This window comes from Capricornis sumatraensis, chromosome 10 (genome assembly GCF_032405125.1).
Source record: "Capricornis sumatraensis isolate serow.1 chromosome 10, serow.2, whole genome shotgun sequence".
In the NCBI taxonomy this organism is placed as follows: domain Eukaryota; kingdom Metazoa; phylum Chordata; class Mammalia; order Artiodactyla; family Bovidae; genus Capricornis; species Capricornis sumatraensis.
Window position 1 is genome coordinate 63,517,591 of NC_091078.1, and position 26,106 is coordinate 63,543,696.

General features: G+C 50.3%; 1 protein-coding gene across 1 annotated transcript in view; it reads right to left on the minus strand.

Moving 5' to 3' along the window:
• Window positions 1-288: 288 nt before the first annotated feature.
• LMCD1 (LIM and cysteine rich domains 1) overlaps window positions 289-26,106 on the minus strand; it is a 56,518-nt gene continuing 30,700 nt past the window's right edge. The window contains exons 3-6 of the mRNA XM_068982374.1: window positions 21,161-21,416; window positions 16,242-16,571; window positions 2,867-3,082; window positions 289-773 (exon numbers count right to left, since the gene is read on the minus strand). Of these exons, the coding sequence (XP_068838475.1) occupies window positions 615-773; window positions 2,867-3,082; window positions 16,242-16,571; window positions 21,161-21,416 (961 nt within the window). The 3' untranslated portion in view covers window positions 289-614. The remainder of the gene's footprint in view (window positions 774-2,866; window positions 3,083-16,241; window positions 16,572-21,160; window positions 21,417-26,106) is intronic.

A 26,106-nucleotide genomic window follows, 5' to 3' on the forward strand; every position in this document is an offset into this window, starting at 1 on the left:
ACAGCTGAAGAAGAGGCGCGCCAGCATTTCCGAGGCTTTTGCCACCAGCGCCAGCATTCAGGGTCTTGGGGCAAAACAGATACCCTGAAATGCTGGCCACGTGGAAATAATGAGATCAAGGTGTATGCGAACTTCATAAAACTTTTATTGGAGTATTTATCATGCCAAAATTATTTTTTTATTTAAAATTCCAATTCCATTTGAAAAGGAGGCAGCAAAAGATCTTTGGGGTCCCAGGCTGCTCCTGGAGGAGCCTCCACATTCACGAGGAAGCACGCACACCCTACAGCCACAGGATTTGATCACTCAGAGTTGATTCTGGGAAACTCCTCCTAGAGCCCTGGCAGGATGCCTTTTGTTGGTGGCAAGGAAACAACAACGACAAAACAACTGCATCCTAAGACTTCTCAGAACATCTTTGGCTTTGAAACTATTGACCCTGAAGGATCCATCACCACCCAACCTAGAACATATGTGTATATATATATTCCCACTGAAAAAAAGATGACGTTTTTGTTGCTGGCTGTCTCGCCAGACCCTTAGGATGGCCCTGGTGCACTGGGTTCCCCTCGTCAGCAAGATCCTGTGGGTTCCGGCTGTGGGCAGTCAGCCCTTCAGGAGCGTTTGGACTTGCTGCATGTCGGGCACAGGAGCTGACCCTTGGTGACAATGTACGCCCGGCCACCCAGCGGCTGCTCGCAGCCCTCGCACACAAAGTGCTTTCGGTGCCAGGCCAGGTCTTCCACACGCTGGTAGTCCTCTGAGAAGATTATCTGGCGGGGGGGAGCAGAAGACGTACAACTCAGGTTCTATCTCGAGGAGACAGGGCATGTGAGATGGTGGTCCCTCCTCCCCCATTACTGTTTTGTCCTTTAAATGCTTCAGTGGAGAAACCTGACATAAGTCTCAGGCAGTAAGTATGGTATTTGATGAAGATTATGGTTGCATCTTAGCATCTCGGACGGAAAAAAAAAAACAACACAACAATCCTCCACTATTGGCAGGTTTTATGAATCTGGCATCTGTGATGCTCTGTGGGTCAAATCCAAAGCCCAGTTGTGCTCTGAGCTGGTGAAGACCACCTCACTATAGCCAAGTGGCCAATGGCGAGTCTGCAAGAGTAGGCACACCCAGCGTTACTTGGGCTTGGGACAAAGTAAACTTTGGAACATCTGTGCGATCTGGTGAGGAACCAGAGAGGGGAACAGCAAACTGGTTCAATGTGCCTTCTCATCTCGTGGTCAAACAGGGACAAGGTGTGAATGTTCATTTAAATACATAACAGCTGCATGACTAGGGGCAAATTTCTCAACCTCCCTGTGCCTCAGTTTCCACATCTGCAGGATGGGGATATAAATACCACCCGGCCCAGGGGGTTTTATGAGTGTTCCAAGTGTTGCTGCAGATGGAGTACTCAGAAAGGTAACAGAGTCAAGGTCAAGGCTGTGTGATTAGCACTGACCCCTCTGAGCTACACTTTCCTCAGATGTCAAACGCAGATAGTGATTCCCTCCCCCTAAAGGGCTGTTGTAAGATGTTAACAGCACATCACGTAAAAGTCTACAGCACATTAGGATGAGGAGGGGTTACCGCGAGCATACTGTGGTCCTTAAAATGTAAGCTGGGGCCCAGGCCTGCTCACAGCCCTTTTCCCTTCTTAATGCTCTTGCTCACACAGTTAACGATGTAGGAGGATTACAGGGTTTTAACTTTTCACGGTGTTGGAGAAGACTCTTGAGAGTCCCTTGGACTGCAAGGAGATCCAACCAGTCCATTCTGAAGGAGATCAGTCCTGGGTGTTCTTTGGAAGGAATGATGCTAAAGCTGAAACTCCAGTACTTTGGCCACCTCATGCGAAGAGTTGACTCACTGGAAAAGACCCTGATGCTGGGAGGGATTGGGGGCAGGAGGAGAAGGGGACGGCAGAGGATGAGATGGCTGGATGGCATCACCGACTCAATGGACGCGAGTCTGAGTGAACTCTGGGAGTTGGTGGTAGACAGGGAGGCCTGGCGTGCTGATTCATGGGGTCGCAAAGAGTCGGACACGACTGAGCAACTGAACTGAACTTCTCACAGAGAGCAACAAGTGGAAGGTGGGAGGTGGAGATCCTAGCTCAAAGTGAAGAAGGCATTTCTGACCCTCATGTGTGCCAAAGGCGAAGGTAGCAAGTTTGCCGTCACCGAGGGCATGCAGACAGTAGCTGCTACCGTCATGACTGCTACTGTCACTATTCACACACCTGTGAGTGCCTCTAGTCTAAACCCATACTGGAGAGCTGCACCCCTTTCCTAGCATCTCTGACTGTTGGCTTGTGTTATGTTGACACTACATGTTACAATAGTACTGTCGTCTCATCGTGTATTACCTGATTCTAAGACTCACGGCAGCTTCTGTTTTTTAGTCACTAGGTCGGGCCCGTGCCAAGCATTTTCGGGCATGATCTCGTTTGCCCTCACAGCAACTGCACGGGGTGGGCACTGTTACCCTCCCATTTTGTAGGTGATAAAACTGCGACACAGGAGTTAGGGGCCCATATGCAGAGCCAGGTGTGAACGTGTTCTGTCTGCCTCAGGGCGCACCCCATGATGTTCTGAGCACTCACCAAGTGCCGGGGCCCTTGCCAAGGATAAGATTTGACAGGTGCTCTGTGTCCCACCCATCCCAACAGACCTGGGGGCAGGAACTAATTTCTTCCCATTCTGTAGATGGGAAAACAGAGGCCAAGAGTGTGAAGGGGGCTCTGAGCCCGTTTTCCTACCTGTGGATCACATCATTGGCGAAACCACACCCTCCTGGGCCTCGGGGTCCTCTCCTGCAGTCAGAGGCACGCCTACCCCACCGTCCACCCCCCACAGGTCCTCACCTCATCGCAGCCAGAGCACCGGGGCCGCAGGCTCTCGCAGTAATGACGGCCACACCAGGGCGCCCCGTCCTTCCAGAAGTAGATGAGGTCCACCAGCGGCTCGGAGCACTTGGTGCACACGAAACAGGTGGGATGCCACTGCTTGCTGTAGCCTGCCCTGTCTGAGTAGACCACAGGGCTGTCGGTGGGCGCCACCCCCTTGCAGAGCTCACAGACCTGGAAGGAAGGGTGGGGGCGGAGCCCCAGGACACAAGGTCGTCAGGAGTGCATCATGACCCGGGTGCCAGTGTCAACCCCAGTCCCCTGCTTCCTGGGTGACCTTGAGCAGGTTATGGTGCCTCTCTGCTATTCAGTCTCCTCATGTGCAAAGTGGAATGATAATACTGCCTGCCTAGCAGGGAGTTGTGAGGACTGGAATATTTGTTTAGTGCAGTGATTCTCACATATTTTGTTCTCAGGGTCTTTAGACTCATAAAATTATTACTGAGAACCTCCAAGAGTTTCTGTTCATATGCGTTAGCAGCTCACGGTATTTACCATATGGGAAATTATAACTTAGGAAAAAGTTAAATAACTACTTATTAATTCATTAAAAATAGAAAACCAACATGTCAATATAAATATTTGTAATTAGAAATAACTGTATTTTCCAAAACAGGAACATGGAGTCAGAGTGTGGCCTTGTTTACACTTTTGCAGCCCTCTAATGACTGGCTCAGTAGAGAATTTCTCACTTCCTGTGACGACTTTAACTTTTCATCTTTTGCATTATATGGTTTTCTGAGGAACTGAAAAAGAAAAGAAGGCATTTTAAAATAGCCCTTCCAGATAACTGAACTATTTTTCTTTGCTATTAATCAAAATTTGACAAGTGGTCGTTCCTCAGAAGCAAGTTAATGCAGAGTCTGAAACCATATCAACCAGCCTTTCATCCCTGTTTTCAACACAGTAAAACCCACTGGTCCACCTTGCACTTTGAATGAATCTTTTACCTGTGCAGGGTTGCCTTTTAATAAACTTAGAATTTTAGAAGTTTTCGATTTGCAGAAAAAACTGTGGAGCTAGTGCAGAGAATTCTTGCATACCCCACACCCACTTGTCCTGCTTGCTTGGCTTCTTACATGAATATGGTGTACTCGTCACAATCAGGTAACCAGTACTGATATGTTATTATTAACTAAAGTCCAAACCTTCTCCACATGTGCTTAGATTTTACCTAAGGTCCCTTTCCTCTTCTGGGATCCCATCCAGGATCCTGCATCACGGATAGCGACCCTGTCTCCTTAGGCTCCTCTGGGCTACGACGGTTTCTCAGACTCGCCTTGTTTTTAATAACCGTGGAGAGGTTCTGGTCAAATATTTGGTATTTACCACAGAGGTAAACGGCTGTCCTCATCACATCCTATCCAGACGGCATCCTCAACCTGTAACATCTTTCCAGCTGTTCTGGAGTTCTCGCCCACTCCCCAGAACTCCAGTGATGAGGGTGATACTGGTTGTCATCTCCCTGGGGCAGGTGTCTATCCAGTATTATGCTTAGGTGTTTTCTCTCCTGATGGACACCCTTATGGAAACCCAAGAGAGTTACTTTCCCTTCTCGAGTTATTTTCCTTTTAGGGAGACCTGTATGTCCTGCTCCCCTGCTTCCCGTCCCCTCACCCCCCAAACACGGCAAAACCCAGGTTCACAGAGATTCAGTCACTGTCGAGCAGCAACAGCTGACGGGAGGCAAAGCTGGGATTTCAGCACAGGCCCAGCCTGACCCCAAACCCGAGGTTCCTTCTACTCCACTATGTGGCCTTTCCATCAGTGCTGGCCCAACTACGGCAAACACGGCTTCTCCCTGCTCTTGTAGGAACCATCAGCTTCAAATGCATGTTACGTTTGAACTCCAATTTAGTGGCATGTTTTTCTGCCCCCAAAGAATTCCATTTTTCATGAGCAGACCTGTGTTACAGACTGAATGATTCACCTCCCCCAATTAATATGTTGAACCCCAAAGTGTAACTGTATTTGGAGATAGGGCCTTTAAGGAGTTCATTAAGGTTAACCGAGCTCATTAGGGTGGGGCTCTAATCAGACAGGACTTGTGTCCTTAGAAGAAGAGAGAGCAGAGATGGCTGGCTCTCTTTCTGCTGTTCTCTCTCTGGGAGTACTCACAGGGAAAGCCATGTGAGGCGGGCTTGTAGCCCTCTACAAGCCAGAAAGAGGGCTCTCACCAGAACCCAATTGTGCCAGCACCTTGAGCTTGAACTTTTATCCTCCAGAACTGTAAAAACACACATTTCTGTTGTTTAAGCCCCCTGGTCTATGATATTCTTTATAGCAGCCTGAGTTGACTAATACAACATGTATTGTAAAAGCCTGTCTTAATTATCCTACTTTATTTTGAATTTCAAAAAGTTGTGGACATTTATTTTCTCTCTTGCCACAGAAAGTTCTTATGTGATATCACTGATTTTAACTCTTGGCCCATAACACCTAATTAATTGATTACCTGGCCCTCTATAGAAATGCTTGTTGACCCATGGCTTGAAATGAACATACTGTCTTACTAAGCACTAATTATATGTCAGCCCAAATAGAGATTATTTATTTTTTTGCTATGTAAAGATGAGTAGGCATATATTCAAAGCCTAAACACTTTGTCTTATTTATATGCTTTAATTGTATGCTTAATATATTCTTTTAAATGAAGAAGAAACAAAATTAAAATGGTGATAATCAGGGAAAGAAAACCAAGTGACAAAAATAAGCTCATGTACTGAGAGTGGTCCCTAAGCACAGCCGTGGCTGAACGCGTGCCCAGATAGGAATGTGTTTGATTAATTAGTCCTGGCTGCCTGACGACGTGCCTTGGACCATACTGGCTTTGTGGTTTCATTTACGCTCACAAGAATGATGTGTGTGAGTTCCTCCCCAGAGTGAAACCCTGTCCCTTCACACGTGACTGAGCCCCAGCTCACCTGGAACTCATCAGAGCCTGCCTGTGCATGCCCGCTCAGTCGTGTCCGACTGTGCGACCCCACAAACGGTAGCCCGCCAGGCTCCTCTGTCCATGGGATTCTCCAGGCAAGAGCACTGGAGTGGGGTGCCATTTCCTCCTCCAGGGGGTCTCCCCCACCCAGGAACTGCACCCACATTTCCTGCACTGGCAGGTGGATTCTTGACCACTGAGCCACCTGTGCGGCCTCACAGGAAACCCAGATAATGGACCCACATTCACTGACTGTCACATCTCTTAAGCAAGGCTGGGAAGTGTCAGCTGTCTGGTGAGGGCTGTTTGAGAACCAAGTGAGTTTCCTATCCATCTGTCTTTCCATATTTCACAGAATGAAGTTTCCAGCCCCTTTTCTCCCACACAGAAGGGCTTTCTGTCCATCCATCATGCCTGGTCAAGTATCACCAGGCAACATCAGTGGGGCTCCCAACTTCAAATTAATTTCCAGCTGTTTTGCTAACACAGAGGTGGGAAGAGGAAGGGATGTAAATGCACCTGGGTGTGTCTGGGCGGGGGGAGGTGGTGGTACTGGCAGGTGCCTGCGACCCACCGAAGGAAGCAGAGGGATGTGAGTCAGAGAGGCAGTCTGGGGTGATCACGGGTGACTCTGAACTGTGGGTTGGGACCTCACTCTGGAGGTAATGGGGAGCCCGTGCTGCTTCTGGAAGCCAAGAGTGCCGAGTTCTGGTTCATGCCGTGGGAGAGAATTCTGGGAGCACTGTCTGAAAGGGCTCTGTCAGGGCCTCTTTGGGGAGTGTCCTTTCTCTCACTGTCCCCCAGCATTCCTGCTCTGCACCCCATTATTACCAGTAGCCAGTCCTTTTTCTTTTAAGCTGATCCTTTTTAAAGCAAACAGTGTCACTGCCATTTTATGAAAACATGATGTTTGATTAGTAAGTCCTGTCAACATGCGTCAGGAACCAACTTCTTCTTGCCTCTGAACTGTTTCCCATGCCCCCTTCCCTGTGGTCTCAAAGGATGAGAGATCTGATAGTGTCCTGGCGCTATCAATCTGGCGGCCCCTCAGCCACCAGGGTCATCCTGGCACCCAAGAGTCCAGAGGCCCAGCCTGCCTGGGTCCTGTGATCCGGGGTCTGCCTTTCTTTGCATAAACTTATTCTATCATCCATGGCACTGAAGATTAGTTTCTAAACTGCAGTGGATGCCTGAGGCGGGGGGCTAGCTGTGTAACCTTGGGCAAGTTAACCAACCTCTCTGTGCCTTAGTTTTTTCCATCCGTCAAATGGAAAATACTACTAATGATACTCAGAACATCATAGGTCTGTTACATGGATTAAGTGAGATCCTCGAATAATGAACTTTATAAGGGTTTAGTACTAATTAGCTAAAAATCTACTGTCATCCCTGCTGCTGCTGCTGCTAAATCTCTTCAGTCGTGTCTGATTCTGTGTGACCCCATAGACAGCAGCCCACCAGGCTCCTCCGTCCTTGGGAGTCTCCAGGCTAGAACACTAGAGTGGGTTGCCATTTCCTTCTCCAATGCATGAAAGTGAAAAGTGAAAGGGAAGTCACTCAGTCGTGTCCGACTTTTTGCGACCCCATAGACTGCAGCCCATCAGGCTCCTCCATCCATGGGATTTTCCAGGCAAGAGTACTGGAGTGGGCTGCCATTGCCTTCTCCGACTGTCATCCCTACCCAGCCCTATTTATAAAAAGTTGAGGCTTGGAGGAGCTAAATCCATTTCCTAAGATGACAATGATGTCTCAGGCAGGATCTGCTTCTGGTTTGAAGGCTTGGGTTCCTTTCAGTAGGACCATGAGCACATGGAGTGTGAGGAGGTCATTCCTCCCACCTGTGGGCTCTGTGTTTTTCCATGTCTGTTCTCTTTCTCTGTACAAGGCCAGAGAATTGAGTCAGGCGACTTCCATCCTGTCACTACCCCAGACGTGGCTACAACCAGTCCCTGGCTTGGCAGGCCTGCTCGTCTCCCTCTCCCATCGTACCCCCTCTAAGACCGTGCTCTCCGGTTCCAGACAGGGAGGTGTGGCACCTCCCCGATGCTGCAGGGTCTGATGAGTAGATCTGGGAGTGGGGAAGGAATTTGCAGACTCCTAGGGGATGCTGGGGTAATCAGGGGACCACAGTTCACGAATCACTGTCATAGAGAATTTAAACATGACCTTATATATAAACTCAGCAAAAATGACATCACCAGTACGGTTCAGTTGGCGCAAAAGCCAGTTTGAATTCCTGGGATGCTTCAGTTCTACACTGTTCTGAAGAAAGCTCAATAATAGTCATTCCCAGGCGATGTCCCCTCTGGAGGAGACAGCGTGGTCCAGTAGAAGTCCTTTGGGACTGGGTTAAAAGGAGCAGAGAAGAACATTGATCATTGGCATGTCAGTGGGTTCTCATTCAGACTCCCAACTGGCTAAAATCAGAGCTTCCTCATGGGAATCTGTCCATGTACTGGTTGCCATGTGACCTAGTTTTCAGACTGTCATCCCTTGGGAAAGGAGCTGTAGCACAGACCTTTCTTTTCTTTTCTTTTTTAGAATATTTATTTATTTGGCTCCTCTGGGTCTTCGTTGCAGCCCTTGAAATCTTTAGTTGCAGCATGCAAACCCTTAGTTGCAGCATGGGGGGTCTAGTTCCCTGACCAGGGATCAAACCCAGGCCCTCTGCATTGGGAGCATGGATTCTTAGCCCCTGGACCACCAGAGAAGTCCCCAGACCTGTCATAAGTAGAACACACATGACGTTTCTCCCGTGAACGTCTCTTCACGCTAAAGTTTCGCCCTGTCCCTGTTCAAAAGGTGAAAGTATTTATCACAAGGGTCTCAATGAAAGGCTTTTATCTATTCTGTACTCTGGGTCTTTGTAAACACCTGCTTTGAGAAAGCACAGGAGCATGCTAGATTCAGCTGCCTCCAAAGCTCAGACCCTGTAGGGCTGGGTTCCATCCACTGTGATGTGTGGAAACGATGCTGGCAGCTCTGTGGACCTTCCTCCCACCTGTGGTGTCTGTTTCCTTTGTTCACACGGGTCCTGCCTTAGTGACTCATTTCTGTAGAACCGAATGTGGCAGATGGGATGTTGTCAATTCCCGAGGCAGGACATAAAAGGCAGCTCAGCTTCCGCCAACTCTTCTTTGTGAGTTCTGGTCGGGGCAGAGGCGGGGGACTGGGAAAAAATCCTGAGGCCCCCTTTCTAGGGCAACTACGCAGAGAAAACACAGAGATAGAGGGAGAGGCCAAGGCCCCTGCTATGGTCCAGCCCCAGCCTTCTCCGTCTTCCCAGCATCATGGCCAGAGACAGGCTAGCCCACTGAGCCCTGCCCGAACTGCTGATTTGTGAGCAAAACAGACATCAGTGCTCTGAGCTGCTGCCTCCTGGGGGGGTTTGCTGTGTGGCCCCAGGTAACAGACCAGCACACATGGGCACGCAGAGTCATTCAGGCTTCTGAAGTGGAAGTAACCAGCACACAAAGCGTTTCAGCAAACAGCAGCTCCAGGCCAGTGGCCCCGGGTCCTACAGCCAGAGAACTACCTCCAGGGACGAGGCACACTAGCCTTCGAAGACGAGTCTGCAGACACCGAGAACCTTCCAAGCCAGCCACAGCCTCTCTGTCAGGGTGGTCAGCAGTTCTGCCCCAATCATGCCCTTCCCTTCTGGAAGGCTCTTATCCAAAGGCCTCCCCAGTCTAAACTCAGATTACCTCGTGGAAAGCTCGCCACTATAACACAGTAAATATTAACACAAGGGCCTTGAGTCCAGGCGCTGGGTTCCCTCCAACACAAATACTCAACAATTTATTCATAAACAGCATCTCCCCATGTCCTCTTATGGCGATTATTCACCATCTTGGCTTTGCAACCTCGTGCATCCCAGAGTAGTTTGGTTCCACGCCCCATCTCTCTGCTCTCTTTCCTGGCCCGGTGTTGTGGCGGGCATCTTCAGCCCCTTGTGCTCCGGGCCCCCACACCGGCATCTTCCCGGGTTCCTTCAGGTGCAGACTGCTTGGGATGGTGCAGGCGCGGTGGTCAGGGTCCCGGGCTTTTGTACGAAGTCCCAGCATCGGTTCATCTTGGGGGCACCTTGGATGACTCAGCCACCTGTCTGAGCCTCAGTGTCCTCCTCTGTGACACAAGGCAGGCCCTGATGCTGGGAAGTGCTTAGCCACCCCGTGCTTTTTCTCCCGCATCTTCTCAGCCAGGTCCTTGGGGAGGGGGCGCTTTGCCAAGCAAGGTAGAATGTCAGGCGTGTAACCAAGTCTCCCTCACGGGTGGTCTGCTGAAGGGGGAGGTGGGAGCCACAGAGCCTTCTTAAATGCCACACCTGGAAGAGAGACTGTCAGCCTGGGGTCTTCTTGTGTCCCCCTTTGACAAGCGTGTCCTTACAGGGGGAGAGTGGGGACGAGGCTCACATGGGGCCATCTCCATTGCAGCAGCCTCACGTGGTGCCCAGGCCCCTGGGAGCTCTGGAAGTGCGGGAGCTTCCGTTGTTTGGAGTCTGTGCAGGGTTTGGAGTGAGGCTGGCCCGCGCTCCAGTTCCGGCTTCAGTGGTCACCAGTTAGACGACTGGCTGCGCGGGGGAGTCTATCTTGTCGAGTAATTCTTAGAATTGAATAAAACAGCCATGAGAAGCCCCTGGTGTGGTGCTTGGCACGACATAGGTCATCAGTGAGTGGCAGACACCACCACCCTCTGTGTCATCATTGTCACCAAGTAACCTCCAACAGGAAAATAAAAGCCCTGTTTTAGTCAATGGACTATTACGCAGCCCACTTCAAGGGGGGCAGGGCGGGGCAAGATACTTGTGAAGCCTTATGTGGCAACACGGAGAAGTATTTATAGTATCAAAAGTGGGATGAAAGGAATTTTCTGTGGAAAAGAAAAATCTCCTTTAATGTCATTAAAATATCTCCGCCGTAAAGAAGGAGGCAGGCGGATGTGGAGGAGCCTGGTAACCATGGCAACTGGGAGGGCTGCCTCTTGGGCCTTTGACCCTCAGTCCTCAGCTCAGATGGGGCTCTCAGGCATGGGGTGGTGGTTTCAAATGTGCAGAGAGAGACTGGCTCTCCTGCCAGCCCACAAGCCAAACATCTGCTCTGACCAAGCTTTGGAAGTCCCTTGCCCACAAATATGTCCCCATCGGGGCTGGAGTTGGGCTGAGCTGCCAGCTGCTGTAAGTTTCCATCTGCAAGGCTGGCCCACGGGAGGGAGGGGACCAGGCCTCCGGTCCCTCCTCTGTGCATTCTTGTGGGGAAACCGGGTCGGGGGAGGTCCACTGTCATTTGGGACCTGAGGAACACATCTTTACGACTTCCAGAAATGTCTTCGCTTCTTTCAGTCTGTTCTCCTTTTAATCTTCTCTGGGGCCATGGCCTGGCCTGTGAGGCAGGAGCTGGGGGGCTCCTGGCAAGAATGAAAACTACGGAAGGGCGGAGATGACATTAAATGCTATGTCCTGGCTTGCTTGCTTCTTTCTTTGGTTACAAGTTCGGGGTGTAGAGAAGAGAGGAAATTCCTGGGCAGGATGACCATGCCCAGGAAATCTGTATATTTAATTTCTGAGAACATATCCAGTAGGCTCTGTAAACGCAGGGCAATGGTCTGGTAGAGCCGTTCACGGTCAGCACATCAAGGTCCGGTGTCTGTGGGATCCATCCAGGTGGGAGGGGTTGGGAGCTGGATGTGGGGCCATGCCTTGCGGCTGTGGAGTAGTCCAGGCTGCTGGGGTGGGCAGCTTCCTGACCATGGGATGCTTCAAAGCCCCCAAGACCCCTGGGAACCCATTGCAGGTGGGATTCGAGTGGGCCAGACAAGCCCTTCCCTTGTTCCTGACTTGCCCCCAAATTCTTTGCTGGCTGGGCTGTCAGTGAGTCCACACATCACCACTCACACCAACAAACAGAAGTGCACGCGCCTTTGCTTTGTCCCCACCCTGCCGAGACCCCACAGGGTGGTGGCGCAGAAGGACCTGGGCTGGGATCTCACTAGCAAGCCAGTTAACCTCTCCAGGCCTCAGACTCCACATCTGTAAAATGGGTATAACAACCCCACCCTCTCTCACCGGTTGTTCGGATGATTCAAAGAGATGAATGAGACTGCTGTGCAATGACAGCCCTCCTGCCCACTCCAGGCACACGTAGTGGGGCAACTCAGGGAGAGAGAGGGAGGCTGAATATTGGGGCGGGGGGTTACTTGGCCTCAGTGGTTTAAAGGGCCTGCTTTGAGAGCGACAGCGGGCAAGCTGGAACCTGGGATTTTCCTGTGTGACTTTTCCTCACGAAGAGGGCTGACTCTCATGGGCATTTCCCGTGCTGCCACCTCTCCTAAGCACAGGGTCAGGGTGGCAATTCCAGGGACCTGCTGCTCCCGCCATGCCGCCGCTCTCCGGCTTCACCCAGCACTCAGCCCGTGGGCGGGGATTCCATACGGATGAGGATGACTTGGAACAGGCTTTGGCGGGAATGCTCCTCTGGTCTGGTCAGTCTGGTGGAGGGAGGAGTCGGCAGTCCGACCCTGGGGTTGCCACGGTCCGGGATCCTCCCAAGGTTTCCGAGGAAGGCCGTCACTGTAACAGGCTGCCCAGCCTCAGGATGGAGCCCAGCGAGTGCCGGGGAGGACTGCCTTGGGGTGCAGGCTGCGGGGGCTCAGACAGCAGGGCTCTTGGCCTCTGGCTGCTGAGAGCAGAGTGTTGTGAGGTCCCAGCTGGGGCGATCAGGGCTGGGAGAGAGTGGGGGCCTGTATTATCTGCAAGTGTTCCCTGAACTCCCCGTGGGCAGTTCAAGGAACTCGAGAGTGCTGACAGTGTTCTCAAAGCTGGACGCCTGAAGTCGGGCGTGGCGGGGAGGCCGCACACGTCTAGAACACGCCTAGGTTAGCGTCTGGAGGACCCTCACTGTGTTAACAGATTGGCGATATCGTTTTGGCTGAGTTTATACATCAGGTCATTTTCAACCCTCTATAGCAGTGTTCTCAAAGGGTGGCCCCCAGTCCAGCATTGGCATCAGCCTGGAGACTTGTTGGAAATGCTGATTCTCAGGCCCCACCTGCATCTGCTAGTCTGGGGTGGGACCCAGGCCGCTGGATTTTAGCCAGGGTGCCAGGTGCTTTTAGACATTGCCATAGTCTTCTGAAGGCTCTGAGAAGTCCAGCCTGAAAGAAACCCAGTTCATTTTGTCCACTCTGACGTCCCCTTTACACGGCCACATGGCCCTTTAATAGCTTCATATCCATGAGCTTTCTGGGCAATAAGCTTTGGGAAACAGGAAGATGGGCTTGGGGGCTGACAGAGGTTGGTTTGAACCCCACAGCCTCACCTCCTGTGGCTGGGTGGCTGGGAGCTCTATGTCAGATGCTCCCCTGCTTAGCACTGTCCTTGGTTCAGCAAAGGCCACTGAATGGCAGCTGCCAGCAACAGTCCTGACGCTCACTGTCAGGCTGACAAAGCGTGGTATGTTACAATTGTAGCTCCAGTGTATTACATGTCACATGTCCTTCTTTTTGCCTCCTCTTTCACGCATCACTGATTTCGAATGTCAGTTCTATGCGTCCTCCCTGTACCCGGGTTCTTAGGTTGAATGCCCTGATGGCTTCTAGCCAAGTTCACTTCCCTCCTCAGGGGAGTGAAAGTCAGGTTTGTGCCTGACATTTGGCTTTGGAGGCTGTCCTGCTGCCCTTTTATGAGAACAAGAGGAGCCCGGCACACAGACCGGCCAGCACCCACGTCCCCTTGATATGCTGCCCCCTGGGTTGGGGCTGCCAGGGACCCACTGTCTACAGCCTGGCAGGATATTAGTTACCTTAATAGAATTTGCTCCTTGGCTTTGAGGAGATAAACACTGAGTTAAATACAGATAACAGGCAGGGTTTTATATTCAGCATCACACAGTAGAAAGAGTATCAGATCCGGAGTCTGCCCACCCCCTCCCCGCCAGAAACAATGGGGCCTCAGACAAGCTACCTATCTTCTCTGAATCCCTGAGTCCTCCCCTGCAACACATGTGTGCAAAGCGTCATGTCTGACTCTTTGCAATCCCGTGGACTATAGCCTGCCAGGCTCCTCTGTCCATGGGATTCTCCAGGCAAGAATACTGGAGTGGGTTGCCATGCCCTCCTCCAGGGGATCTTCCTGACCCAGGGATTGAACCCGCCTCTCTCGCATCTCCTACATTGGCGGGTGGAGTCTTTACCACTTGTGACACCTGGGAAGTCCCACCTATAATAGGGGGCTTGTGAGGTCCACCCACCAGGTAACGGTCTGAATTAATCCAAGACCTGAAAGTACTGAACATAGCATGTAGCACACAGAAGATGATTAAGGCATGTAAACGTGAAATCTCATTGTCCTCTCAAGCAAAACAGCCACCCAAGTGGTCCCCATCTTTAGAGGATCAATTTAGTTTCAGCATTCGTTCATTCATGCATCACCTAATTATCAAGCACCTTCTCTGTATATCAGTGGTACCTGCTGCAGAGATGGGGTGGTTTGATTTGTAGCCCTAGGTTACAGAGACGGACAAGACAGGGCCTCAGTGTCTAGAGGGGGTGACGGAAGTGAGTCTACTAGTGACACAACTAGTTACCTAATAAAGATCAGGTTTAGGAAAAGGAAGGGGCTATGGTGCTGGAGAAGACTCTTGAGAGTCCCTTGGACTGCAAGGAGATCAAACCAGTTAATCCTAAGGAAATAAATCCTGAATATTCATTGGAAGGACTGATGCTGCAGCTCCAATACTTTGGCCACCTGATGTGAAGAACTGACTCATTGGAAAAGACCCTGATGCTGGGAAAGATAGAGGGCAGGAGGAAGATGGGGAGACAGAGGATGAGATGGTTGGATGGCATCATCGACTCAATGGACACGAGTTTGAACAAACTCTGGGAGATAGTGAAGGACAGGGAAGCCTGGCGTGCCGCAGTCCACGGGGTCACAAAGAGCTGGACATGACTTAGCGACTCAACAACAACTACTAAGGAAGGAAAAGTCTGTCTTCCCTAACCAGCCCAACCCACCAATATCACCTTCCTGTGGATTCCCTATTTACTGTCTGGTCTTGTTTAAAAGCTTCTAAAGTGTCAGAGCTATTTTCTAGAGCTGACTGTTGCCAAGGACCTGGGATCTTAGGCTGCCTCTGCCCTACTTCCACGCTGTCCAAACATGTGGAATCCAGGATGAAATACGTTCTCAGATCAGCATTTCTCTCCTGGGAATGGCAACTGGGAGATGTCACAGACTTCAAGAAGCTGCCTTTCAATCTGGAATTCTGCAGTACTTAGCTGTTAAGAGGCGATGGCTACTGGAGGGTGGATAGAGAGCAGGGCTGGAGAGGGGGCTGGTTTCTGAAAACATGGTCACTGCATGTAATTTTTAAAAATCAACTCCTGGGGTGTGAATTCTTCCTGAGAAACAGGTCTTTTCAACACCAGCACTACTTTGTGCTAGTGAAAATCAGTTTCATTTTTTTGTCTTCGAGTTCATTGGATAGCAATCCCAAATGAATGTGCCCATCGGGTGGGCGTTGGAAAGACAGAACGCAGGTTTTGGATAGCAAATGTGAGTTACTACAGAGAAGAGAGACCCCCTTCTTGACGTAGTGACAGCATCATTTGGGTGGGCATTTCCCTGGGGTTCCTGGCTCATGTGGGTGACTCTTGCCTGTTGCCAGCAAGGCAGGTGATTTGCTTGATGGATTGGGACTTGTATTTCCAAATGTCACGTAGAGTCACAGGGCCTCTTGACTGATGGGGGTTAGGGTTGGGGTCCTATGAAACTTAGCAGATAGCCCCATGTGGCCCCCAGTCTCAAGCCCACCACTGTTTTCTATGGCCCTTGGAGTAAAGTCTTAAGTCTATGAGATCCCAGTATGGGGACAGGGTCCTCTGCTTGTTTAATTTCCTGGATCTTGGCAGACAGTACAGGCTAATGGATCCCTGAGTGATGGATGGATGGAGGGCGTGACTCTTCAGGAAACATGCCTCCGCTGACCTTGCCAGCCCCGCAGTACCACACCATCGCCACCTGGCACTTCATTCAGTCCTTTGACTGCCGTGCTCTGAGACTCTCACCTCTTATAGGGCATGCTTACCTCTTGAAGGCAACACAGGTCTCCCATGAAGAGCCCAAAGGCCCAGGGGACTCCTAGTGACTCTTGCAAGGCCAGAGGGGGCCTCCCCTCCTCCCCCAAGCCCACCCTCACCATCGAGCAAGGAGAGATGCCCTCTCTCTGAGCTGGTAGGCTCTGCTTGTCTGTGACCGCCTCTGGACCATGACCATAGATGAACGCAGGAATGAAGGAACAGGGCCTGGAGCTGGGGCCCTGACCCTGCAGCCCCGACCTGGGCATTTTCATCCAGACCCGAGGCATGCATGGGTGGATGGACGGAGGGGTGGGACAGACTTACGTATTCCTTGGACGGGTCACCGATGCTGCCGTTGGCGGTCGGGGCGGCGGTCTCGGCTCCCTCAGGCTTCTCCTGCTGCTTCCCCTCCTCCTTGGGCAAGCCGCCCTGCCCGGGGAGGGCCACCTCGCCCACACCCAAGGCCTCGCTCTTATACTGCTTCACAAACTCTTCCATCACTTTCAGCTCGTTCTCCAAAAGTCCGCGGCAGCGAGAGGGGTCCTGGTCGTAGATGGGGAGCTGGTGCATGAGCTGGCGCCGGCGGTAGAGGGCGCCCTCGGTGCCGGTCACCGGCTGCTTCTCCTTGGGGATGAGCTCCATGTACTGCAGGCCCTGCGGAGGGGAGGCCCAGCACCGTGATTCCCATGCAGCCGGGCATGGGAAATCTGAGCCCTGGCAAGACCTGGGCTCCTCCAGGTTTTGGAGAACCCAAGGATTAGTCTCAAGGAAGAAAAGGGGTGAATCTTTGGGGAACAGCCACGAGAGGCCTGAACAAGCTTCCACTCTCCCCCAAGTCGTAACTACAGCTTCACATGCTTGATGAGAATGGGATAATTTCAGTAGACTTTCATTTCACATCTGCTGGCTCTGCAACAGGGATTTTGTTTCCTTAAAAACTGAAGATTTTTACCTCATTTACCTCATGGCAATGCTTCTCATTAAAAAAAAAAAACTCATTTAAAATCGCTTTTCTTAGCAAAGTATAATTAAATCCTTATAGGCAGAAGGCATTTCATGGTTTATTTATTTTAAAATATGCAAAGGCCCCTTCTAACAGTAGAATCTACAAGGTCTCAGGTCAATAACATTTCCACACTGATATGGCTGGGATAGATGGTAGGCCATCTAACTATACATATGGCCATGGATAACTGTCTGATTGGCCTTTCATTAGTTTGCTGGCTTGCTTTTCTTTAAAATGAGTAGAAATCTTACACTTGGGTGGGTCCCAGGTATGGTGAGATAAAGGTCAAGACCACACAGCTTGAGAAAGTGTGAAACGCAAATTGTCTATCCTCTGTTTTCCACCTCTGTGCCCAACCCTGACCCTAACCCTCCCGCCGGATGGCCTGATGCCCATGGCCGTGGCTGCTGCCTTCTGTGGAAGCATTGCCTGGTGCCAGGAGACCCAGGCCCTCGATCTCTGTATGGCTCCCACCTTCTAGGGCCTGCACCCCTCCCTGCTTGACTTTATAAATCAACCCTGTGGTTGAGACTGTGTGTGTGACCTGCAAAGCTAAGGGGTGCCTGGCTGGCATCCTGGAGGTAGAGACCTACTTTTCCTGTTGCAGCTTAAAGCCCCAGCTGGGTACCAGCTCTCTGCCTCTGCATTGACAAGGCCCCAGCATCTGGTTGTGTTTCGTGATCCTGGCTGGCTTGAGGCCTATGCTACCACTCCCTACTCACTCACACATGGCAGACATCAATAATCAACCCCAATGAGGGTCTCAGAACCCACCTCAACATAGCTCTCAGACAGTTGCCATCAATTGGCATGGACGTGGGAAGGGGGCAATGGAAAGAGAGACTGGGTCAGAATTAGCGATGTCTCCAGGAAGCCAACCAAGGTCACGTTCCCAAAACCTTTAGCAAGAGGCCTTTTCTCAGGTCAGTTGGGAAGACTGCTTTAGGTCCTAAACCAATCTTTGGTTTAAGACTGGATGACCTGTCTGAATCATTTGGTGCTTTGCTCTCTGGTAGAGAATTCTTGGGGAAGAGGTTCCCAGAATCAGGCTTTTCCAGGAGAGAAATCAAAAGATCAGAGAGAAGAGTGGAGGAGAAAGGTGCTCTTTCCCAGGGCTGGGCAGTAGGACACACATGGACTCCGAGGTCAGAAGACCCAGTCCCGGTTTTCCTTTTTCTATCTTCTCCAGCTGTCAGACAAGGACAGTAAATGGGCTTCACATTCCACGCGGTCCTGGTCAGTCCTGGCAGCCTAGACTGCGGTGCTGAGAAGGATGCTGAGGCCCAGTAGGGCTCAGTGGGAAACTGAGCAGTGGGAGGCTGAGCAGTGGTGTCTGCCCTGGGTTCAGGGGTAGACGATGGCACATGAGAGTGCCAGTCCTGCATGGACTCCTCCCCAGCCTCTGTTTGCTCCTCTGTAAAATGGGAGCAGTAATGCACCCCCCCCCCCAATGGCTCAGACGGTAAAAATCCACCAGCCAATGCTTGAGACCTGGGTTCTTCTATCCCTGGGTTGGGAAGATCCCCTAGAGTAGGAAATGGCAATCCACTTCAGTATCCTTGCCTGGGAAATCTCGTGGACAGAGGACCCTGGTGGGCCATAGTCCGTGGAGTTGTAAAGAGTCAGACACAACTGAGCAACTAACACTTTCCGTGCATGTATAGCTCTTAGCATAGCGCCTGGCACACAGTATGTACGCAATAAATACTAGCAATTAGGTTTATCATGACTTTAGTCTTTAAAAGCTCAAGAATTTCTCTGGTTTTTATTCTGGTTGGGAAGGGTGATAAAGAGCAAGATTCAGGCCATTTCCAAAATGTAGTCAGTCCCGATCACTTGGTAATTTAAGGAAAAGTTGGAAGGGTGAGTGGGAGGAGAGTCATCCAATCTCAGAAATGCGACTTGCTCAGGCAGGCCAGACACAGGGCAGACAGAAGGGCCTTTATCCCGTGCGGTTTTATGAGCCGGCATTAATCACGGCCCGACGATGCCTTCCTCTGATTAGGCTGGGGCTGAAGCATTTGAGGTTTTCACCAGCCAGTTCCTGTCGCCCACAGCCGGCTCTTTTATGAGATTCTTGCTTTAGTTTCCACTAACATCTTGGAGACCCAGTGATGGCTCACCCGGGCCCGGGCGCTGGAGGCAGACCTGTGTTCAGAACCACCGGAACCCAGCACTGCTGTTGTTCAATGCCTCCCTCTGTGGCCCCTGACCTGCCTCTGCCTATCCCCTCGTGCTGGCAAAGGGCAGTGAACCATTCTGTGTCCCCTCACAGGTAAACTGACCCCTGCTTCACCAGGTGGCTAAGCTCAGGCATCTCTGAAGTGTTCTTTGAAAGTATGCTTCTCAAAAAGCAAAGCTTAAAAAAAAAAACCAGAACTTTGTCTCTCTTTGCTTTATCTAGAAGGGATTTCTGCACCCCTCCTCCCTTAAACTCCACACTTGAACCTTCTATGGTAAAGAATCAAGGTTTGCTTGGGGGTTCTGTTGGGTGGTTTGAATTGCAGGACAATCTGTGGGCTCACTGTGCCTGGTGAGATGGTTCTCAGGCCACAGGAGGCTGTGCCCACGAGAGCTTTGTTTGGCCATCACACACTTGGATGTCAGTTGCCACAGAGGTTTCCCGATATTTATTCTCAATTCCTGTGCTTCTGTTTGTGGGCCAGTCACAAGGATTTTTATGGAGCAGGTCCAGCCCACTCACTGACCACACATGGTGTGTAACTGGCTGGGAGGTCACCTGGGCACAAATACTCATCAAGCCCGCTGCACGCTCTGCGCAGTGTGAGGCAAAGGATGCACCATGCACAGGACACGTGTATGCATGCTCTGGGTGATAATGAAGCACAGGCTTGCATGAGACAAGGACAGCTTGAAATAAGAGCTTCTAAGGATATACCTATGGCTGTTCATGTTGAGGTTTGACAGAAAACAGCAAAATTCTGTAAAGCAATTATCCCTCAATAAAAAATAAATAAATTTAAAACAAGATCTTCTAAGGAGACCATGGAGAATGGAGAGAGGGAGAAAAATATCTAGTGGGATGAGTGACATCAGCTGTAGATGGGGTAGTGTGGTGAGGCCCGTCTGAGACTTGATTGACAGAAGGACCCAGCTATACAGAGAGCCAGGAAAGGATGTTTCGAGTAGAGGAAAGAGCATGTGCGAACCCGGAGGAGGGCAGGAGCCTAGAGTGGTCCAGAGCAGGAAGGCAGGTCAGCACACTGCCCGGTACTGAGTGAGGGGGCATGGCAGGAGCTGCGGGAGGAGCCTGCAGGGCCAGGCCACACAGGACTGGAAAGGCACTTCTTTTCTCCCAGGAGGGATGGGATTCAGTGGCGGGTCTGCATTGCTAACCTTGTAGGGCTTCTAAAAATCTCATTAACCTGCAGAAATCACCCAGGTCCTTGCTACTTCAGGTGTGTCTAGGAGCTGGCAGCCTCAGCATGACCTGGGAGCTTGGCACGCCAGCCCCGAGCCTGCTGGGTGTGTTTCTGCAAGCTCTCCAGATAGTTTCTGCACTTGTGGAAATTTGAGGGGCGCTAGTCCACTGCTCTGGGTCTTGAAGGGACCTGCGTGGGATGTTCATTTAAATTCTCATGTCTGATGATTCTGACCCTGCTGTCTGGAGCTTCCCAACTTAATTGTCTGGGGTGAGACCTGTTCATGGGGACTTCCCTTGGGTCCTTTTAGTTGGAAGCTGAAGGGGGGTGACTTGTGCAAGTCACCTGCTCTCTCTAGGCCTTGTCCTTCTCTGAGTGCCATTTCCCCAGAGTTATGTAAAGTAAACTGGCATAACTCCTTTCCAAGCCCAGGGGTTAGGGAGGAGAGAGGAGTGTTCCTGTGTTCTCCCCTAGGCTTGCAAAAGGCACATCACAGCCCACTTTGAGGGAAAATGAACAACTTGTAGATGAAGACAAGCACTCTGAGAATTCTGAAGGATAAAGCATCCTCCATTCAGAAGCAGAGAGCCCAAAGGGAACCATAAGCAACTGTGTACTGCAGCTGGAATTCCCATGAACACCTCTACCCATTTCATGGATGAGGAAAAATGAGGCCCAGATAGTTTTCACTTCAAGATCCCAGAGGTAGGAGCAGCTATGAAACCATAGCTACTCCTACCATTCTTATAACCTTGCACCTGTGTTCCCTTGTCTTTGGCATTCAGGAACCCATGGCATGACTCCTATTTACAAGAGAAGGGAAATAACCACTTGGTTGCAGGAAGCTGTCTTACCAGTTTCTGGGTGACTCCAGGGGGAGCCCACTCGTAGGTGATGGTGTCAAAGGTGGGATCTTTCCCTGTGGCAATGGGGTTGGTCATGATCATCCGGTTCCTCTTGTAAATCCGGATGCCGTCCCCGCCTTTCACCCGGGCTGTGAGCGTGGAATACTTGGAGTCCATCAGCAAGCGGCCAATTTTCCGATCGTCTTCCAGGTCAGAGCTCAAGCAGTGGTCCTCTTGGCTGCATCTGCATGACTTGCATATTTTCCTGAGGGGTGGGATGGGGACAAGTGAGATCAACCTCCAGAAAAGAGAGGCAGAGTCTCCCGCTGGCAGCCTCTACGCTTTGGAAAGCAAGCGCAAAGTTTAACTTTAGTAACTTGAAAAGGTTAGCAGCAGACAAATGGTAACCGGAGACCAAAAGGCCTTTGGAATCAGCACCTCAATGTCTTCCTATCAATCTCTGGGGAATTTGGTATGACTTTTGTTGGTAAAAAGAACAGCACAATTTTTCTCTTGAGAAATTTTCCACCACATTGGGGTGGCAAAGGCTGGTTCATCATTGGAGATGTTCTAGGTCAGGAATCTTCGCAGCCTGTGGGCTGAACCTGGCCCACAACTTGCTTCTGTAAATAAAGTTTTATTGGAACACAGCCATGCCCATTCATTTAGTGGTCTGTAGCTGCATTTGGGTGGCAACAGCAAGTGAGTAATTACAAAAGAGGTCAGAGGCCTGCAGAGCCTAAAATATCTGCTATCTGGCTCTTTATTTTAAAAAGTCTGCTGATTCTTGCCGTAAAGAATTATTGAAATTGTCTCCCAAGATTCATGAGTCTCAGAGCTTCAGCAATTTGTAAACACTTTAGCACTCATCCTGAAGTTAAAATACAGCTGGAAATTTTCTTCAAGAAACTGGTGGACAGGACCTGGGGGGAAAGAGGATGAGCTTAAACCCCTCGGGCTAGAGAGATTGACATCCATTGGCAAGCCTTCGTCTTGGGGCTGGAAGAAGAAAAAGTGTCCTGGGGAGGCTTCATAGGCTGACTTGAAAGCCTGATGGTTCCCTCTGACAATTAAAAACAAAAGCAGTTGGCAGCTTTGTGTCATGCTGTTAAGGTTTAGCTATCCAGAATTCCCAGAGTGAGAGGAAAAGCGCTCCCCTCCCTTCCTGGCCGGGTCCCCTTAGGCAGGCTGCATCTCAGATGCTGGAACACACGCGATGTAGAGCTGGTTAGGTCAAGTAAGCTGAACCACGACCTATGGTGGGACGGGGCAGGGCTCGGCGGGAAGATGTCAGGGCAGTGGCCTGAGCGCTTCACAGCCAGGCCTGCTCAGAGGAAGCCTCCTTTTCTCTTCAAAACTCAGGAGACTGATGCATTTAATCAGTTAGCACAAATTTTGATTGTGGGGCTCTGGGAAGCTTGCCCTGATGCTCTCCATCAGTGGTTCGCAACTACGGTCAGAACTGTCCCCAGGGGGCATTTGGCAATATCTGGAGACACTTTTTAAAAAAATTATTGGAGTATAGTGAATTTACACTGTTGTGTTTCTGCTGTATAGCAAAGTGAATCAGTTTCAACATGTGGATGGGCATATATCCACTCTTTTTTTTTTTAAAGATTGTTTTAGAGTTTTTCTCACATAGGCCATTGGAGAGTACTGAGTAGAGCTCTCTGTGCTATACAGGTTCTTATTAGTTACTTATTTTATATACCATAGTGTGTACATCTCAGTCCTGGTATTCCAGTTTATCCCTCCCCCAACCTTATCCCCAGGTAACCATAGTTGGTTTTCTACATCCGTGACTCTATTTCTGTTTTGTAAATAAGTTCATTTGTACCTTTTTCTTTAGGTTCCACATTTAAGCACCATTATACGATATTTGTCTTTCTCTGTCTGATTTACTTCATTCAGTACAACAATCTCTAGGTCCATCCCTGTTGCTGCAGATGGCATTATTTTGTTCTTTTTTATGGCTGAGCATGGAGACATTCTGGAGAAGGAAACGGCAACCCACTCCAGTGTTCTTGCCTGGAGAATCCTGTGGACAGGGGAGCCTGGCAGGCTACAGTCCATGGGGTCGGAAGAGTCGCACATGACTCAGCGACTTAACCACGGAGACATTTTTGATCGTCCCAGTGGGGTGCTCTGGCGTCTGGGTAGAGGCCAGGGTCACTGCTAAACATCTTACAATACACAGGGCAGCTCCCTCCATGGCAGACAACCATCCAGCCCCCATTGTTGGCAGTGCTGAGGTGGAGCCTGAGATGAAGAGAAGGAGGCCCCATCGCAGCCTTCAAGGCAACTGCAGTGGGGATGGGAGAGAGAAAGACGAGCAGGTGGAAACTGTAACGCAAGGTAGAATCAGGGTGGGCCACGCGAGTTGCATCCACTCTGGGGTGGTTCTGCTGCCTGGACCGGTTCCCCCGGGAGTCAGGATGTGGCACGTGGGAAGCGCTCATCAGTGACGAGTCTGGAGGACAGCGGGCTATAGAAGGTTAAACACATTTCTTCAGTGCAAGGCTTGCTTCTTGTTTTTAACACATGGTGTACAGTGTGGTGTTCAGGAGAAGAAAAGACAGCCTTTTAAGCATTATTTGAGGAGAAGCTTCCAGCTTGCATTCAGTGGGCTGCCATTTCAGTCAGTTCAGTTCAATCACTCAGTCATGCCCAACTCTTTGTGACCCCATGGACTGTGGCACGCCAGGCCTCCCAGTCCATCACCAACTCCTGGAGCTTGCTCAAACTCGTGTCCATGGAGTCGGTGATGCCATCCAGCCATCTTATCCTCTGTCATCCCCTTCTGCTCCCACCTTCAATCTTTCCCAGCATCAGGGTCTTTTCCAGTGAGTCAACTCTTCGAATCAGGGGGCCAAAGTACTGGAGCTTAACCTTCAGCATCAGTCCTTCCAATGAATATTTAGGACTGATCTCCTTTAGGATGGACTGGCTGGATCTCCTTGCAGTCCAAGGGACTCTCAAGAGTCTTCTCCAACACCAGAGTTCAAAAGCATCAATTCTTTGGCGCTCAGCTTTCTTTATGGTTCAACTCTCACATCCATACATGACTACTGGAAAAACCATAGCTTTGACTATACAGATCTTTGTTAGCAAAGTAATGTCTCTGCTTTTTAATATGCTATCTAGGTTTGTCATAGCTTTTCTTCCAAGGAGCCAGTGTCTTTTAATTTCATGGCTGCAGTCACCATCAGCATGACGGTGGTGCAGTAATTTTGGAGCCCAAGAAAACAGTTTGTCACTGTTTCCATTGTTTCCTCATCTATTTGCCACGAAGTGATGGGACCGGATGCCATGATCTTAGTTTTTTGAATGTTGAGTTTTAAGCCAGCTTTTTCACTCTCCTCTTTCACTTTTATCAAGAGGCTCTTTAGTTCCTCTTCACTTTCTGCCATAAGAGTGGTGTCACCTGCATGTCTGAGGTTATTGATATTTCTCCCGGCAATCTTGATTCCAGCTTGTGCTTCATCCAGCCCGGCATTTTGCATGTCATTTGGGACATCGTAAAATCAACACGCTCAATGATAACTTCAGGGAAATTATCTCTAAAGATAAATTAGCACCCTAAAGATGGTAGGTAGCAAATACAAGAAGCCTTTTCTTTTCATTCTCATGAGAACGGGTTGCTTGTTTTATGCAATTGGAGCAGTTTTTCATGACCAACGGGCTTCTCAGGTGGCTCACTGGTAAAGAATCCACCTGCCAACGCAAGTGACGCGGGAGACGTGGAAAGACCTGAGTGAGATGTGAGACCTGAGTTGGAAAATCCCCTGGAGAAGGAAACGGCAACCCACTGCAGCGTTCCTGCCTGGGAAATCCCATGGGCAGAGGAGCCTGGCGGGCTACAGTCCACGGGATCATGCAGACTCGAACATGATGAGCGAATGCGCACGTGTGCACATGCGTGACCAATAGTATTCTCTAAGCGTCAGGCATGGCGGAGATGCCTTCTTTAAGGAGACTGGTGAGGGCACTTTTGGTCTGTGGGGGTGAGGCAGCAGCAGAGTCAGAAGTGGAGAGAGGAGGAAGAGGAAGGAAGGGAAGGGAAGCCCGGAGTCCCACGGGCTCCTCTGACATCCGCACACCTTCCACACTTGGGCCTGGGGGAGGAAGCTGCCCTTTGGCAGTTTTGGTTCATGTAGATGCTATGAGAGGTGTTGGGATGCAGAATACCTTGAAATGGAAAATGCGGAGAAATATGAGATGTTCTTTGATTGTGTCAACATTATTTCTCCTTTATTTGTGCTGTTTTTGTTGCCAGACTCATTTCTGGGACTTTATAGATGAGAAGGACACCTCCTTGGTCCCATTCCTGCTCTTTCCAGGCACCCAGGTTGCGGAGGAATACACGCATCTAGAGAGATCCTCAGTAGTGCCACAATGGCCATTTCTTCAGCCTGTCGCAGGTAACGTGAAGTTGCGGAAGAGGCATGACATTGGGATATAATCTCAGCCTGAACACGAGCCTACCACAGGCGCCTGCCAAGTTTCTTATCTGTAAAATCAGGCTTTGTCTACACCAGGGGTTGGCAATGTATAGCCCACTGGGCAAATTCAGTCCATCAGCTGCTTCCCTATGGCCTATGAACAGTTTTTATACAAGATTTGGAAGCAGGTGATTACTTGGGGACACATGAGCACGGTGAGGAAGTTGAGTTTCAGTGGCCCTCACTGAAGATTGACTGGAACACAATGACATTCATTCAGGACAGACTGTCTCCAGGGCCAAGTCAAATAGTTGTCATGGGAGGCCATGTGGCTTGTGTCCTGGACAGGCAGGACCTACAGGCTGAAGTCTGTATTTCTCAATTAAAGTTCACTTGATGTTCTGGGAACCGGTAGGATGATGAGAAAATGTCAGGATGGAAACGATGCTGAGAGGCTTCCACTCCCAGCCAAGAGGAACAGTGTCCAGAACTGCCCTCCTGCTATAAACAACT